The 12,914-nt window shown below is 33.2% G+C and overlaps 1 protein-coding gene across 1 annotated transcript; it reads left to right on the top strand.

Moving 5' to 3' along the window:
- Positions 1-382: 382 nt before the first annotated feature.
- Positions 383-1,695, top strand: LOC108485921 (NAC transcription factor 25-like). The gene is made up of 3 exons (XM_017789763.2): positions 383-651; positions 766-1,073; positions 1,162-1,695. The coding sequence occupies exons 1-3, from the start codon at positions 429-431 to the stop codon at positions 1,693-1,695; spliced, it is 1,065 nt and encodes a 354-aa protein (XP_017645252.2). The 5' UTR covers positions 383-428.
- The last annotated feature ends 11,219 nt before the right edge of the window (positions 1,696-12,914 follow it).

Genomic DNA, 12,914 nt, shown 5'->3' with positions numbered 1-12,914 from the left:
CATTTTCATATATTTTTGTTAAGAAGAAGAAGAAGAAGAAAAATGGCCAAAAACAGACATGCTTGCATGCACGCCTCTCACACTCATTTTCTCTTGACAAATTAGTTTTTCTTGAACTAAGCTTGAAGATCTTACATAAGAAAAGCATGACATGGAAAGCGTATAGACAGTTCGAAACCTACGATCCCAGAAGCCTGTCCCTTCCCAATTTTCTTGCCTTTTGTCCGCTTATGTGGTCCCTACCAACCCATGCTCTCAACCTGTCAGCACACCTTCCACTGAAACATCCTACGTGCCATCCGACCATTGGTGTCAGCCAACCCATTGTTCCCCTCTCCCCTTACCTTATAACATTTAACATGTAATCTGAAATTTTGTCCATTACTTTCATCTACCATGTTACCAATTCTTTGAACTCTATAGATTTCATGAAAAATTACAAAGAAAATGTTAAATACTGCAAACTAATGGAGAGTACAGATCCATCATCCACCTCGCCGCACCCGCAGCTCCCACCAGGGTTTCGGTTCCATCCGACCGACGAAGAGCTAGTGGTTCACTACCTCAAACGGAAAGTGGCTTCGGTTCCTCTACCGGTTACAATCATAGCAGAAGTTGATCTTTACAAGTTCGATCCATGGGAGCTTCCAAGTATACATAAAGAGCCCAAAAATTTAATTTTAGACCATGTTTATTGGTTGATCAAATCATGTATTTCAGTCAAATACTTGGTGCATAACTCTTTGAATTGTGCATATATTGTAGATAAAGCAAGCTTTGGAGAGCAAGAGTGGTATTTCTTTAGTCCAAGAGATAGGAAATATCCCAATGGAGCAAGGCCTAATAGAGCAACAACTTCGGGTTATTGGAAGGCCACGGGGACAGATAAGCCCATCATAACTTCGAATGGAAATCAAAAGGTTGGTGTCAAGAAGGCTCTGGTTTTCTATGGAGGTAAGCCTCCGAAGGGGATCAAAACGAATTGGATTATGCATGAATATAGACTCATCGACAGTAATTCTAATTCAAAGGCTCAAATTGTTGACTTACCCAACAGGAGAGCTTCTTTACGGGTACGTACAAAGATATCTATAATCTGTTAACAGTCCCATATATTTAAGACTATCATCATTTTCTTTTTCTTGTTTGTCTTCTCTTCAGCTTGATGATTGGGTTCTATGCCGGATTTATAAGAAGAACAATAGCCAAAGATTGATGGAAAAGGATAAAAACCATTCAGCCTTGCCAAGTTTTAGCCATCAAAATCATGGTTCATTGCTAGAACATGAAGAAAATTGCTATAAAAGGATATTAACAGGAGACAGCATGCAAAACAGCTCCATTTCACAAACCGCAGTCTCTTCAAGCTCAAAGCAAAGTCTTCCCATGGCGTTTTTATCAGCAACTACGACAAATTCAATCCCAGTTAAACAAGCAATAGCAGGTCCACAGTACTGGAATAATGAACCAAATTCAACAGGTTCACAATCAGGGAAACCCAGATTCCATGGTGATTTAAATAGTATTTCCATTGCTAGCCCTGACATTGATGATACCAACTCATCGTTCGTTTCTTTGCTGAGTCATCAGTTGCCTCAGAACGCTCCATTCAACACTAGCACGATCGTTGGATCTCTTGTCAATGGGGTTTCTCGGCAACAATTTATACTTCATGGCATGAATTGGAGCTCTTAGTTTCGATTTTTTTTTTTTAACGTCTTGATGGGTATTATAATTCATCTTTGTTCTTTTTTGTATTTCTTCTTTTTGCCATCAATTAGTACATCTTAGTTATTAACATCCGTTTCTTCCTCTATATAGGCAAATTATAAATACACTCACATGGTAAAAGACATAAAAATAATATAAAAATTGAATTATTAATTTTTATAAAAAGTAATACTTATTGATAAAGCAATAAAAATGTAAATACCTTTGTTAATTAGAATTTGATTGTGTTGGTTGCTCACCAAGTTTCAAATCCTTAGAAGAATAATTTTAATTTATTTTTGAAATAAATTAATTTACCTATATAACTCTTTCAATATATGATTTTTATTTTAAAAGTTTCATCATTTCCTAATTCTCCAACAAGTTTTAAAACTTTTCAAATATCTTGAATTCAAAACAATTTGACATTAAGTTGTTTGAGTTGTGTTATTTCAAGTTTGAATCATTTTGAGTTTGTCAATTAATCTTATCATAATGAGCCATCTCAAGTTAAATTCATTTCAAAATCGATTCATTTTGGGTTCGATTGGAAGGCTTTAAATTATTAAGTTTTTATAACCAAATGTTGGGTCAAATTGAAATTCTTGGATCAATTCATATTTATGTTAATAGAACCAAGTTTTCATATTCAAATCATAATTTGTTTCTCCTCTTGAGGAAATAATAACAATTAAGATCATATATAACTACAAGCTTCAACGTCAATTGCAACTCAAGAAAAAATTGACAAAATTTGATTGTCATATTTTGACCAAAATTATTTGGGCCTTTAGTTGTTTATTCTTTGAGGATTGTTAGCAACTTATTAACAAAGATTTAGTAAAGACTAAATTCAGATTCTCAATACAATCAAATCCCCTTAAATAGAAAATTTAATTTTTATGGGAATCAGAGATTGTTATTGATTGTAATTGAACAAGGCTATTTTGCTCATATATTGAACAACTTGTTTAGGTTAAAAGTACAAATGAGATAGAACTTTAGGAATTGATTTGTTAATATAAAAATATAAGTGAATTACCTTGTGTTTATAATTTACATCTAAACTTTTAGAAGAAAGGTTTAGTGAGAGAATAATCTAATTCAAAATATAAGAAAAAGTAACTTGTGAGTTGAATTTAAATAAAATATTATACTGTGTCTAAAAAACCCTTACAAAAGTAAGAAGTTTCATCTCTATTGTGTAAACAATTTTTAGTATTCATCTCTATTTTCCTACTAATAATCACTACGTTTAATTTCAACTAAAAATATACAAAGACGGGTATATATACACACACAAAATTATTAAGTAGAGATCAATTATCTTATATATTTAATAAATTATTATTAAAAGAATCAGGTGCATCTATTATAAACTAAATACACGTGGCCAAAAAAATTTAAAAGCTGTCAAAAGTTTTTCTTAACACATAAGTGGTTAATTTTGAAACACAAAATACAACCATGATTTTCCAAGTTTATAGTATAGTTAAGGATATGATAGGGGAGAAAAGTGTCATAACAAATCAAAGCATATCAATATTTATATCTATATCTAATATAAAATTAGTTCTTAAAGAAGGCTTGTGAAATAAATAGGATCTTTTATATTTTATTTGTTAATAGAATTTTTAGAGTACATGAGAATTATATTTAAATGATTAGGTATGAAAATTTATTGATTTTTTCTCTTAATTATTTGTTTAATTGCAATTGCACGAAGTAATTATTAGTAAGAAAATAAAGATGAACATAAAAAATTATTTATGTAATTTGAAAAAGGTTTACATTTGTGATGCCTTACCTAAAAGGAATTCACTATCAACAATAGATACAACACGTTATTTAAATTTAACTCATTCACCTAAATTGCAACTTCAACTTCAAATTAAATCAGTCTCCTTCTAAGACTTTCCTCCTGAAAGATTAGATGTAAACTGATAAAAATAAGTCGATTTATTTATAAATTTTGCACTAACAAAACATTTCCTAATCAAATAAACAAAATATTCTCTAATGCCTACTCATAACCTAAATATACACAATAAAAGGATCCTAGAAGGATCCAGTTTAATATAGGGGTCTGATCCTCCCATATATTGATATGCTTCAATTTAATTTTAAAAAGCAAACCTGAAGTCAATTGTAAAATTAGGCTTATCAGGCCATCAATTGTTGTTAGTTATCAACTTCTCATTTTAAGCTTTTCTTATGATATGGTCTGAAATTACTTTAAAACACTTTATGTTATATTATTGAATTATCATTTATTAATAAATAATTATGGTATAAATATTTTTAAAATTAAATAAAGTTTAAATTTTTTATAAAATATTAGATAAATAGTTGGCTTTTAAAAATTTTCACATAAATTTATAATTGTTATTATTATTATTTAAACATTTAAATTTAAATATGTAACTTGCTAAGAATGTTTTACTTTCACAATTATAATTTCTAAAATATTAGAAATTTGTAACAAATAAATATTCTTATGTAAACAAGCTATTAAAAATTTCAAAATTAAATATCTATAATATTTTATTTTTGTTATGAATATCTTATTAAGTGGATGTCCATCAAGATCGGGATAAGTTCACGTACTTAAAATTCTAATAATCATTAGAATTAGATCTCTACTTCATTTATACTTTTTAAGTCTATAAATATAGACTCTGGAGAAACATTGTAAAATATTCTCATTGATCTCTCTTTGCTCTCCCATTCTATTTGTTTTTTACTTTCTGTCTTTTTATTTTATAACACATTATTAACACGACTCTCTTTTAATTGGTTCTCCACAAGTCACAACAATATCCTAAAATTTTGCTATTGTCGATTGCCTCCTAGAATTACTGCTATTTCAATTGAGGCCTGCGCACTATAGGTAATCATTAGAGCCTTTAACCACTTAGTCAGGGTGATAACGATGATGTTAAAGAATCTTAAGTATATTTTACTATGATTTATTTGTTATATCATGTTTATTATAATTGGAGACTAATCATGACAATATGAATAAGATATATTTTGTTTCGAAATCCACGCATGTTTGTGATGGTGATTATGAAATAAAGAATCTATTGGAACGATTATAAGTTTGTCCTAGTAAATCTATTGCATTCCCCGAAGTGAACGCATAAGCATAAAAGAAAATAAAACAAATATTATTCCAATATTTGATAGTACAAAATTAGTTTAAAGTTCCAAAAAGCTAATATATCAATATCTAAAAAGCACAAAATTTATGATGGTTAATGCATTAGTTTTAAAAGATATTCATTATAATGAATATCATATTGAGATTGTGAATGAAGAAATGATTATATTTCATATGAATCATTATTGTTATAAATATCTATTTTGAAAGGATGAAAAAAGGGAGGATTGAGTTATTGATTACTCTTGTTATTAAACTAAATTAATTGTGATTATCTTTGTGATTTTTGGTTATTATCCCTATTAAGGGGTTGAAAGTAAAATATTTGATTGTAAAATATCTACTTATAAACAATAGAATTTGGTAACTCTATCCAAAACTCGTTATAGTTGGATGCACCTGAAGTTGTAAGTTTTTTTATAAAAAAAAAACTGTGAGTATAACTCTACAGTATTCAGAATAAGTTTTCAATTAAAATTATGTGAAAAAATATTACTGATGAGAACTTACAAGCGAGAAAACTTATGTATGAAAAGTCATTGGTTATGTACCTATTGTACACCTAGAAAATAAGATCCACTCTCAAAGTTTGCTATTAATATATTTTGATTGGATTCAAAGTCTACTACTGGAGTTTAATTTTCTTACTTCTTAATAAAATCCTCAAGATTCAACACAAAAAAAATGTACATATTTAAATATTAAATCAACTTGATAAATGGTTTAAATATTTGAGATTATCTTCTTTTTAAGTTTGGATTACATGGGTTACATATTTGTAACACCACAGACTCGGCCTAGATATTATGCCCGAATCCGGAGGTGTCACAAACAATGAGTTTTATAACGAAGTTTATACTATAAAACCATTTCAGTTTTTCAATTCTTATTTGTTTTTATCCATTGTCAAAAAGTTTATTCAATTAAATAATTTTCCTTTAAACGTGTTTTACAACAGAAGCTTTCAAAAACCATTCTATTTTAAAAGAATTCAATTTGCATTTTTAGAAAACCTTTATTTGCGATAAACTATCGTTTTCGTAAAAACATTTTACCGAAGCAGCCAAAATATCAAGCAAACCAAAAATCAACATTTAAAAACCAAATAGTTAAAAACCAAATAGTCCAAGAGTCCCAGAATTTTACAAACTCCCAAATAAATCTGAAGTTTTAAATAAACCATAAATACTAAGTTTAAACGGTTTTACAGATAAGTGGTCACCATTGAGTCTCCGCCACACCCATCCACCCAAGTTTGTGGATTACCTGAACAGATCAGACAAACAAAAGTGAGTTTTTATAAACTCAGTATGTAACCCAAAACATATAGAAATCACATATATATAATCAGATACAGATTCGCACTCATGTCCATCTCGGATACAGATAGCAGATATAGATTTACAGATCAAATAATCAAAGTCCTACCTCCATCCTCTACACACCATCTCCAACAATCACATCACACCATGTGGGGTTAAAAACACCCACCCAACCTTACACACACCATATCGTGCCATTACGACACATAACAGATAATATACAGCCAAGCTGCTAGAATAAAAGTGATGATCGCCATACAGAACACTTCCTCCACATATACAAGTCTCACTCCGAAACAGATACAGAAAGCAGATACAAAAATAATAGATTAATATGCTCAACATGCTCATATACCGGATTACAGATTAATTAGATATGCATAGCATTACCTGTTAATAACAGGCTTTTTCTATTCCATTTTATTTATAAGACATTACATAAATATTTATACACATAGTATGCCTAACTTAGGAAACTCTATACTAGGAAACAGACTAACTCTAGGGATGCTATCTAAAAAAACAGCCTTAAAATTAGGGATAGTAATCAGTAAAATATTTACAGAATCCTATCTTGTAACGCCCCAATTTTCGGGAATCCTGTGAATGTTGGCATAGGTTTAATTATGTTAGTGGGCCTCTAGAAAGCCCAAACTTAAGATAGAACCCGACAATTTTAGTTAATTTTTGTTCCATAAGAAAAAGGGGGTGAAATTATGAAATAGGACCTATGTGAAAATGTTTGAAAATGCTATAGATTAAATTGAAGTGGCCAAATAAATAGGAGTGCAAAATAGGAGGATTTGCATGACAAACCTCCCATTTTACATGAAGTGGCCAGCCATCATGTTGTTGTAGACAAAATGTACACTTGATATCCATAATTTATGGTACAAATTGATACAAATTGATAAAAGGTTAGGTAAATGTTCCATGGTAATAGGTTAGGTAAATGTTCCATGATAATGGGTTAGGTAAATATTTCATGATAATAGGTTAGGTAAATGTTTCATGATAAGAATTTCATGTCTTTTGTATTAAAGAATTAAATGGATGAAATATGAAGTTTTATTAAAAGAAAAAGGGGTGAAAAGAACAAAGTTTTGTCCATCTTTGTTCATCATAGCTGAAAGTTAGAGAAGAGAAAGGAGAGGAGAAAGCTCTTGAGTATTCGGTCATTAGGAGGAGGAAAATTGAAGGTAAGTTCTTGGTACCTTGCTTCTATTTTGAGGTTCATGAGTTCTTCTTGATTCTACCTTAACTCTTGAAGCATATTTTGGTTTTTGGTTGTGTTGTGAGCATTTGGTCATGAATTAAAATGAAGGAAATGGTTGTTGTTTCATGTTCTTTTGATGAAAAATGGAAGATAGGTGAAGTTGAGCCAAACAAATGAACATGCATGTGCCTTAGATGCTAAAGGGAAAAATCGGCTAACATGTTGTGCTTTAAAATGATGAAATGGAGATTATACTTAAGTAAAATCATAGATATGTGATGATTGATTGGTGATATACATGTTTAAATAACATGCATGCAAGTTATGTGTGAAAGAGTGATTTGGTAATAAATCTGCTTGGGACAGCAGCAGTAACGTGATTTTGGAAAATCACCATAAATTGTGGGAGATGAGTTAGAAGCTGCATAAATTATGTAATTAAAGCTTAATGAGTCTAGTTTCAAATGGAATAAACGAGAACATATTTTAAATTCTGTACAATGAGAAATTTGATTCATAATGAAGAGTGGTCAGATTAGTCAAATAGTGAAACATGCGAAACTTTGAGAAAAATCTGGTATTGATTGGCCAAACTAAAAATTCTGAAAATTTTATGGATATAAGATATATGAGTCTATTTTCAGGGAAAATTAACGGCACTTGATTTGGAGTTCCGTAGCTCCAGTTATAAATGATTTAGTGACTGTTGCTCAGGAAGACAGCTTGCAGTGAAATTATGATTATGTGGTAAACATTGACAAAAATTTGTTAATGAGTTGCTTATTGATTTCTTATAAGCTTACTATGATCTGTAGGTGTGGTTGGCGAATATTGTAAGGGGTTAATACGTAGTTTGTATTTGAATAGTTAGATTAACGTGTTAGTAATCCAATTGTAGGCGGTTCGTGTGTGGATCTCGTCAAGATATCGTCGCAAGCAGTGTGTAACTAACACCCTCTTTCTTAGTCCGGATCGGCAAAAGTCGAAAAGTCGAAATGCCGAAAACCAGATTTTGTAGATTTGCGAAAGTGTCGAATGCTCGTGAGGTAAATCGATTAATGTTTTTGGTAAGCTGCAAAATTTGGACGCAAAGTGCATGATTTACGTGCCTCGATATTTTTTGGCTTAATGGGCCAAAATTGGAATGACGGGCCAACGGCCCAATTCGTAAGAACCCTCGATACGTTATTCGTTAGTACGTGAAAAGAAGGAATATGTATGAAAACCCTAAAATAGATAAATTATGAAATACCTTTAAAAGTGGAAAATTTATAGTTTTACCCTAGTAGATAAATTACCGAAATACCCCTAGGGTTAAATTGACCTAAATGCATGTTTGATGTTGTTATTTCTTGTATGCCATGTTGTTATTATCGATGCATGGGATTGGGATATTGACGGAGGAAGTACTGAAAGTGGCTTGTCCATGTCTTGGAGGCTTTGCCTCAATTATCGATAATCGAGCAAAGCAAGGTCGCAAGCTGTGGAGTGTTAAATTTGGGTGGGTTGAGCTATTCCCCACATGGAGTGTAGGGCTGGTACGGGTGGAGTGTAATGGTTGGTGGGTTGAGTAGTCTCCCAAATGGGCTTGCATATGTTATTGATGTTGCATGTATTTTGAAATGGGCCTATGGTCCATCTGTTTTCTGAATAAGGGCTAAGGCCCGGTTTATTGTAATCAAAAGGGCTCGTCCAAGACCATCATTACTGAATGGGCTTAGGCCCAATAGGCTTGAGTGACTTGGGCTTTGAATGGGTTTTCCTTACACTCGAGTTTCCCAAACTCACCCCTTTTATTTTCATCAACGCAGAAATCCCCAACCATAGTGGGCTTGGAGTCGTGAGGAATTGGAGTGGCCACCCGCTCTGAAAGTTTGATTTTCTTCTGGTGAACTGGACATCCTTTTATTTACGTTTGAAGTTTTTAGGCTTTTAAATGTAATAAGGCCGCTTAATTATTTTTGATGGTTTTAATATGTATTACTAAGATAGGTAATACTTATTTTAACTGTTGAAATTGGATAGCTTTAGGGCGCGTTTTCAAAAACAAAAATTGATTTCAAAATAACACGACAACAAGCAAAGCTTCCGCAATGAAAGTATTTTCCAAAATTAATCACTTTTCCTAAAAATGACTTAATCAAATCGGTTTCCTAGAAATATCCATGACGTTAAGGTGTGGCAATGGCGGTATGCATGTCTAGGATTGGATCCGAATGGAGATTGGTACTTAAGTAGTCCGATGGACTCACCACCTCTTTTCCGATTTCCTACCTGGTGCACAGCTTCCATTCACTTTAACCTTTAATGAATTAATCTTTTGAACATCAAGTACAATTTTCTGGACTTAGAATGGAATTTTTTTTTTTTACGTTTTTGATGTGGCTTGCCGGATCCGACCATAACTTCTGGGCCGGGTTTGGGGTGCTACATATCTGATACACTTAAATATTCCTTAATTAGTAAACTGTAATTTGACACTCCCCCTCAAGCTCGGAAGTGGATATCATCCATTCTCGACTTGATTATTAGTTTTGAAACAACTTTCCGACAACCCTTTGGTAAGTATGTACGCTAGTTGACCATCGGTGGACACAAATGGAGTGCAAATTAAGCCTTGTCCGCTTTTTCCTTTATAAAATGTCATCAACCTCAACGTGCTTCGTGCGATCATGTTGAACTGGATTATGTGCAATATTGATAGCAGACTTATTATCACAATACAACTTCATTGGACCTTCCCACTTGATCTTCAAATCTTCCAAAATAATTTTTAGCCATAATAGCTCATAAATTCCAAGAACCATCGCCTTAAATTCAGCTTCTGCACTAGATCTAGCCACAACATTCTGTTTTTTGCTCCTCCAAGTCGCAAGATTGCCTTCTAGGAAAGTACAATAGCCCGAGGTTAATCTTCTATCAACCATAGGCCCTGCATAATCTGCATCAGTATAAGCTTCAAGGGTTAAATTCTCCCCCTTTTTAAATAGGATTCCTTTACCGGTGTGCCCTTTAAATATCAGAGAATTTGATACATGACTCTAAGATGTGATTCTTTGAGGTTGTGCATAAACTGACTTACAATACCGACTGCATAGGCAATATTCGGTCTGGTATGAGACAAGTAAATGAGCTTCCCCAAAAGTCTTTGATTTGAACTTTTATCAACTGCTGCATCTTCTAGTGCATCTCCAAGTCTGTGATTCATCTCTATGGGTGTGTCTGCTGGTTTACATCCCAACTTGCCTGTCTCTGTCAACAAATCAACTATGTATTTTTTTGAGATATGAAGATTCCTTCCGAGAGTGTGCCACTTCAATACCAAGGAAATATTTTAACTTTTCGAGCTCTTTGACTTCAAATTCTTTTACTAGGCATTTCTTTAAATTCTCCATTCCTTCCGTGTCATCACCATCACTATAATGTTATCTACATAGACTAATAAAGCAGTCACTCCCCTCGAAGATGAGTGTTTTACAAAGCAGTGTGATCTCCTTGACTCTGTTTATACCCCAACTTGAGCATTACTTTGGTAAATCTTCCAAACCAAGCCCTCGGGGACTGTTTTAGTCTGACAAAGCCTTTTTAGTCTGCAAACTACATCTCAGTATTTGGACCAAATCTCGATGGAACATCCATATAGACTTCCTCCTCAATATCACCATGTAAAAAGGCGTTTCTTATGTCAAATTGCTGTAATTTCCAGCCTCGGTTGGCAGCTAGTGACAACAACACTCTCACAGTGTTCATCTTTGCAACAGGGGCAAATGTCTCAAGGTAGTCTACTCCATACATTTGAGTGTACCCTTTAGCAACCAGTCTTGCTTTGTACCTCTCCAAAGAACCATATGATTTATATTTCACTGTGTACACCCAGCGACATCCCACTGGTTTCTTTCATCTCTGTAATGTCACCAAGTCCCATGTCTTATTTTTTCAAGAGCTTCCATTTCAACCTTCATGGCATTTTTCCAATTCTCATCTTCTAATACCTCGGATACAGTTTTGGGAATGGAGATAGAATTTAGGCTAGTAAGAAAGGCTTTATGGTTATGGGACAAATTTTTGTAAGACAAAAATAAGTACAAAGGATGTTTTGTACAGGCTCTAATCCCTTTTCTAATAGTAATGGGAAATTCATCTAAATTTTCAGTAGTTTCAGTAGTAGGTTCAGCAATTACCTCAGGTTGTATAGGAGAAGAAGATGATTGAACTTGCACTGGTGCCTTCTTCCTTGAGTAAACCAGTAAAGGACGAGTAGTGTCCTGAATCTCTCTTTGTGATTTGGGTGTCTCAGCTCTGCTTTGAGTTCTTTGGATAGAAGTGGAATGTGAGTGTTTGGTTCTTTGGATGGGAGCTGGAATGTGAGTGTTTGGTTGTTGGACAGGAGCTAGAATGTGAGTGTTTGGTTGCTGGACAAGAGTGGAATGTCAAGAAGAAAGAATTCTGTCCTTATCTTCGTGAATAATATCTCCCCAAGATAAGGACGAGTAAAGAAGTTCTCTTGTTACGTAAAAGTAACATCCACGATACATAAAGTTTTTTGTGGCTAGATGATAGCATTTGTACCCCTTTTGAGTGGAAGAATAACCGAGAAAGACACACTTGATGTACTCGTGGATCAAATTTTCCTCTATTTTGAGAATGTACATGTACAAAGGCAACACAACCAAATATTTTGGGAGGAAGGTTACTTGAAGTACTAAAATCAGGAAAGAATTTTGCTAGAACTTGCATAGGACTTTGAGATTCAAGGACTTTTGTAGGCAATCTATTTATCATATGAGTAGCAGTTAAAACAGCCTCCCCCCAGTATTGTTTAGGGACATTTTTTTTGGAACAAGAGGGCTCTTGTAATAGCTAAAATGTGACCATTTTTTCTTTCGGCAACACTATTTTGTTGGGGTGTGCTAACACAAGATGACTCATGTATAATGCCTCTTTCTTGGAAATATGGTGAGAGAAATTGATTGAAATAGTCCTTGCCATTGTCTGACCTAAACCTTTTTATTTCAGCTCCAAATTGTGTTTTGATCATGTTGTAAAAGATTGGAAAGACAGATCAGATTTCTGTTTTAAAAGAAATATCCAAGACACACGGGTATAATCATCAATAAAGGATACAAACCACCGAGCCCTAGAAATATTTGAAATAGTGGATGGTCCACAAACATCACTATGAATAAGAGTAAAAGGAGTGGATGTTCTTTTATTGCTTACCGGAAAAGAGGTATGTTTATGTTTTGCAAGTTCACAGACATCACAATGGAATTTTTCAACAGTTAATCCTTTGAACAATGAAGGAAACATAATTTTAAGGACTCTAAATGATGGATGACCAAGGCAGAGGTGATGGAGCCAAATTTGGTTTTTATTGGTTTTAATAGATTCGGATATGAAAGATAATGGTGAGGAATTCAGAGCACTAACTTCTCTCTGGATTCCTCAAGATAGTATAGGCCATTGACTTCCTTAGCATGTCCAATCATCCTCCTCGTATTCA

This window comes from Gossypium arboreum, chromosome 6 (genome assembly GCF_025698485.1).
Source record: "Gossypium arboreum isolate Shixiya-1 chromosome 6, ASM2569848v2, whole genome shotgun sequence".
In the NCBI taxonomy this organism is placed as follows: domain Eukaryota; kingdom Viridiplantae; phylum Streptophyta; class Magnoliopsida; order Malvales; family Malvaceae; genus Gossypium; species Gossypium arboreum.
This window is presented reverse-complemented; position numbering and strand designations above follow the sequence as displayed.